Source organism: Odontomachus brunneus, unplaced genomic scaffold, assembly GCF_010583005.1.
Source record: "Odontomachus brunneus isolate Ranch 3 - 2012 unplaced genomic scaffold, Obru_v1 Obru_scaffold_164, whole genome shotgun sequence".
NCBI classification, from domain to species: Eukaryota; Metazoa; Arthropoda; class Insecta; order Hymenoptera; family Formicidae; genus Odontomachus; species Odontomachus brunneus.
In genome coordinates, this window is record NW_022639614.1 from 447846 (window position 1) to 453845 (window position 6000).

Here is a 6000-nt window from a genome sequence, read left to right on the forward strand (position 1 = left end):
TATTGGATAAAAAATTAATAAACGGATATTTTCGATCAAAATACCGATGAATTTTTGTATCCTATCAGGAAACATCCCATGAGAGATATCGGTTCATAATTTTTGGATCGGTTTATCTGATGAAACGCCATTACGATCGGAAGTATTTGATTAAATTTAATCGAATATCCTGCTCGAATATAAAAATTTATCAGTATTTTGATCGGAAATATCCGGAAAATATCGGAAATATTGTTAATTTTTTTATCAGATAATTTCTCTCAGTGTGGGATTGCACTTACTATGAAAACAGTTTACCTCACCACGATTATTTTACTATACAGTTATAGGAGATATTTTTGGGGACAATGTGCGTCGTGATTCACGTGCCGTCTTGCACACGCGGCCGAAAGTTACACCGATAAACAATCATCCAGGTCAAACGTATGTGAGCGCGCACGCATTTACGCACGTACGTACGTACGAAACGGACGAGGAAACCGTCAATTGGGCTTCATAAAACAGCTTATTCGAGGCTGTTAAAAAGTAGTACGATCCGATAATACGAGAGAGCCAGAGCCAGCCAGCCATCAGCCAGCCAGTCAGCCAGCCGGCCGGCCACGTGGGGCGTCCAGCAGTGACGTAAGCGGCGGCGATTTCGTCTTGCTCCGGCGATTCGGGTGCGAGATGCAATGGAATTCCGTTATAACCGGGCTGCAGCCGGGCGTGCGAATCGCGTCTCGAATAGAAAAGCGGGAGAGATATTTTTGCAAACTGGATTCTCTCTCTCTCTCTCTCTCTCTCTTGGCCGCGAGTTTGCGATACAACGTTAGAGAATGACGCGATTCTAACTTTTATTTTTGCACACCGAAATACAACAGCGTGTTGTCGTGTATCTACCCGATTCAGCGAGCAAGCGTATTTGTCGCGCGCGTGCGAATTTCTATTTTAGGATGTAGTATTAAAAATTAAGCCTTTAAAATCAGAAGAGTTTACAAGTCACAAATTTCTGAATTCTGAGATGAGAATGTAGAATTTTTTTGTAAAACCTTTTGGTGTGAAATGTAAAAATTAGATCCTGTAAAATGTAGAACGTCCAAGTTATATGTTGAGGAAAATGTTTAGTCATTGTGACTATAATTATATAGTCACATAATTGCATAATGGAATAATTATAGACAGAAAAACCGTTTTTTTAGTAAGTACTATTATCTTAGATAATATTTTAGCATAAAACGTCTCAGAATGATCTTGAAATATGTCTAGGATATCCTAGATAGTACCTTAGGATGTAATTCAGGATAATCGCAAGATGTTTTGTGCTATCTAGGACAGTATCAATCAACATTAGATAAATCAATATTTTTTTATACTAAATTAAGTTTAAAATAAATGGCTTATAAGATTAATTTAATTAAATTAAAAATTACATAAACAGAAACTAACTTAATTAAATTAACTTGTTATGGTTAAAAGTTAATTATGCAAAGCATACATAATATGTACATAATATGTAAATAAGCATACATAATATGTTTTTTTCCATAATGAACTTTTTAATCGTAGATTAAATTTATTTATGTGAAATAAAATGAAATAAATGTAAAATAATAAAAATATAGTTTTTAAACAGCCTACAATGATTTCAATATTGATAAATTATTTTAACTTCCTAAAAAAATTAATGAGTTAAAATTAGTACATTCTAAAATAACCAATTTAAGTTAAAAGTTAGATCATTTAAAATTAATTAAGTTAAAAGTTGTTAATTTTTTAACTTAACTTTAAATGATTAGTTATTATCCAACTCTATAATATCAGTATATTAACTTTATATGCATATTGCTACTTTTAATTTTTTGTTAGAACAACAAATAAATATGTTTAACACCGAAAAATTATTATAATTTCAATGAGATTAAAAAATATTTAAAAAAAAATATATAATAGAATATCATAGAATTCAGAATTTTCTATTGTAGTACATAGAATTTAAAATCCAATGTTCAGCATTCGGAGTATTTGGAAATCATAAATATATGATCTAGAAGAAGTATTTTTTAGACCTAATTTTAGAATTTAGAGTTTGGATATGAAAAATTTAGAACGTAGAACATACAGAATACGTACGAAAAAAAATATTTGGTCTTGGTCATGATAATATAACTATAAATTTCTAATGAAATAGTTCTAGAAGAAAACCATTTGTTTGTGTAAGAACTGCGTTACGGTAATATTTAAATTAATATTTATATCTTAATATTAATCTTATATGCATACAGTTACCACTACTTTTTTTTGTTGGAGCAACAAGAAAGTATAGTTGGCGCGAAAGTGATAGCTTTCTATTAACAGGATCGATTATTCGTTTTCTCTCATCGAGTATAATCGAGTATCACAGATCTGGAATACAGAATTTTTATTTTCCTCCGCGTTTTCGCACGTCACATGGACGTTCCGCTCCTCATAGCCGTGTAGAGTGTCGTGCTATCGATCAGGCGGACACGGAGATTGAAACAAAGGATAGTTATCAGCGAGGAAAGAAAGCGTTATCGGCGCGACTGAGGTCTTCTTGTTTCTCACGTGTTGTTATATACGTTACAATGAACTTTATGGGGCGAACTTTACCGCGCTCGCGCGATATAGCCGCGCTCAAGGGGACGATGACCCAACGACAATTTCAACTGCGTAAACATACAGCATCGCGGCTGTACATATGTACAGTACGCGCGAGTACCGCAGCGAGCAACCACAGCTTCCGTCATCGGTCGACTCATTCGAGAACTACTGATACCAAGTCGTCTCCGTCGGTAGGAAAGACGTTAAATCATTCGGCCTTGAGTTTCTAACTACTAGGACGCGAAATTTTTACAGTCTGATTTACGTACATTTAAGGTTGTTTTAAGTTCATCTTAAGGTACAATGTAGTTAATATGTCAAACGGTCTTAGCAGCATCTTAAAATAAATTTGAGATAATTTTAAATATAAAATTGGACTGTATATGTGGGTGCTACTTATGGTCAGATCTTAAGATCTTCAATTTCATTTTAAAATATCATGTATTAATATCATGTCAATTATAAGATATCATATAGACAAAATGTACTTCACAGCACTTTAAATGTGAAATTGAACTATAGGTAATATTTATAATCCAATTTTATATTTAAGATTGTCTTAAATACACCTTAAGGTGTGTCGTAGATAATCTCAAATGATCTTAAAATTAATTTAAGACGATTTTAAATATAAAACTGGATTATATATAAGTGATACTTATAGTCAGATCTTATATTTAAGATCACCTCAATTTCATTTTAAGATGTTATGTCGTCAACAGACTTTACTTTAAGATGACTTTAAATATAAAATTGCACTATAAGTAATATTTATAATCTAGTCTTATATTTAAGATCGTCTCAAATTTATCTTAAGGTTAGAACATCACACTTGAGTGCACCACACTCATGCTATTGTTGAAACGTCCCCCGTTCTTACACAGTGAAAGGTAGGGGGTCGGGATTGGAGGGGAAAAAAACTTCTGTCTTGTTTCTACAGTTGCCCATGCTGCGCAGCCCCATCTGCTGTTTAGCAGTTGTAGGAGACTCTGTTGAAATCAATCTTGGCGCGTTAAAATGCTTCATATTAAAAAAATATAAAAAAAAATTATTTCATTTTTTTTTAAATTACATCTCTCATCTTTGATAAATTACAATTGATCTCATAATAATACGAAGTTACAAAGAAACCTATAAATTTTCAAGCAAGTAACTTTGTTGTGATTAAGGAGATTTCTATTAGGTCTTTTTGCAAAATTAATATTTTTTTAGAAAATATCAATCATAATTAATGATATCTATATATTCCTAACATTTTGATTGTTTAAAGTTAAAAAAAATATATATTAAAAATATCCACTTTTCGAGGAAATATTGATGGTTGAAAGTGCTAGATGCACTTAGTGTGGTGAAATTGAAATTCAAAAGAAATATGATATTCTAAAATTAAGACTCAAAACTGCTTTCATTCAAACTGATTTACAATATCTTAAGATAAATTTAAGGTGACTTTAAATATAAGATTGGACTGTATGAGAATTGTATATATAAATAGATCTTATATTTAATCACAAGTTCATTTTTGAATGTTTTATAGCTAATGAAACTATTCTCTTACAGCATCTGAAGATGAACTTAAGACGATCCTAAACATAAGATCAGATTATGAATACTATCCATGGACCGATCTCATATTTCAAATTGTTTTAAGTTTATCTTAAGATGTAAGGGCCACTTGAAGTGAAGTTAAGCAGATCTTATATTTAATGAGCATTCTACAATAAACCATTAGTTTGTAAGCCGTAGACAAACCACAGTCGATTATTTTTGAAAATAATCAATTTGCTTGCGGCTAATGGCTTATTCTAGAAGGCCTATGAGACCTATGAACGCGACCTTTCTAATGATTCCCACCAAGTACTGATTAAGCTAGTTGGTAAAATAAACGGTAGAATTGCCAACAGTAGTTTTTATTCGTGTAATAACAATTATAAATAAATAATCTTTATCTATTTTAACAAAATACGACACATAGCACATCGACGAACAGCGATTTTAAGTAGTCGACTAGACTAATCAGAGTTATAGTCAGATTAAAAGTCATCGTTAGATTCTAACATCGCTTGAGAGTCAGTCGAAATTAAATGAATTTACCGAAAATCTGCCTAAGGGATACCTCCGGAGATGTGTAATGAGACGATTTTGTCTGTCCAGTTCTGTGCCCGTTGGGATTGATCGACCCAAGACTCCCTTTATTCGAAGTACCAGATAAACAGAAGGAAGTATGAGCAATCCCTACGCCGCGGTGTATCCGCCGGGTCCGGGGTATCCCGAGTTACAACAGCCGCCGATCGCGACGGCACCGCCACCCGGTATGTTCCCGATGCCGATGCCGATGCCGCAGCCGCAGTCGCAGCCGCAGCCGCAGCCGCAGCCTCATCCAAACGCAGCCGTAATGCCGCAAGGTAAAGGGAAATCTATTGTAGACATGTCTATTCTGTATTCTATGCTCGACACACAGAGAGAGAGCTCAGACTGTCTGTCCGTTTCGAAACGGCTAAAGGAAATGCTGTCTGCGATCTTGACAGCAGATGCGACGTATCCGCCCGTGCTCAGAACGTCAACGATATTCTGGGAACGTCAATAAAATAATTATTAATTTTCATTTAACTCGCACGAGTGCGAGTTCGCCAACGCGAAATTCTGACTCGCAGCTGTGAATGTGTACGTATTTATGTATGTATATAAATTATATATCGTAAGAATTATATATAATTAAATATTTCATTATACAAATTCTATATTAATTATATAATTATATAATCATATATAAAAGCACTAAATATAAGTTATATTTATATAATTTATATTTATATAATTTAATTCATACATTTATATTTATATATTTAATATAAATTTAATTTAATTATATTTTAATTATTTTTAATTTAAAATAAATATAATTTATGTTTTGAGGCTTTATTCTTTAATACTTTATCATATTTTATGTTACTTATTTATTTTATGTTATTTTATGTATTTTATTTTACTTTATTTTACTTATTTCAATTATATTATAATATTCTTTACTTTGTTTTATAATATTGCTGCTAAATTATACATGTCATATATTCCTTACATCCTTAACATTTATTTTATTATTTCCTAACATATTATTATTATTAAATATAATTTATCAACAATATTATAAAGTAAAGTAAAGAATATTATAATACAATTGAAATAAATAAAATAAAGTAAAATAAAATACATAAAATAACATAAAATAAATAAGTAACATAAAATATGATAAAGTATTAAAGAATAAAGCCTCAAAACATAAATTATATTTATTTTAAATATAAAATAATTAAAATATAATTAAATTAAATTTATATTAAATATATAAATATAAATGTATGAATTAAATTATATAAATATAAATTATATAAATATAACTTA

General features: G+C 31.1%; 1 protein-coding gene across 4 annotated transcripts in view; it reads left to right on the forward strand.

Annotated features, from left to right (window-relative positions):
* The window catches only part of LOC116851039 (phospholipid scramblase 1-like), a 47062-nt gene that overhangs the window by 17087 nt on the left and 23975 nt on the right, over positions 1–6000 (forward strand). For all 4 annotated transcript variants that reach the window (XM_032830036.1, XM_032830039.1, XM_032830040.1 and 1 more), the window contains one exon: positions 4753–5003. In XM_032830036.1, coding sequence (XP_032685927.1) covers positions 4823–5003 — 181 coding nt within the window. In that variant the 5' untranslated portion in view covers positions 4753–4822. The remainder of the gene's footprint in view (positions 1–4752; positions 5004–6000) is intronic.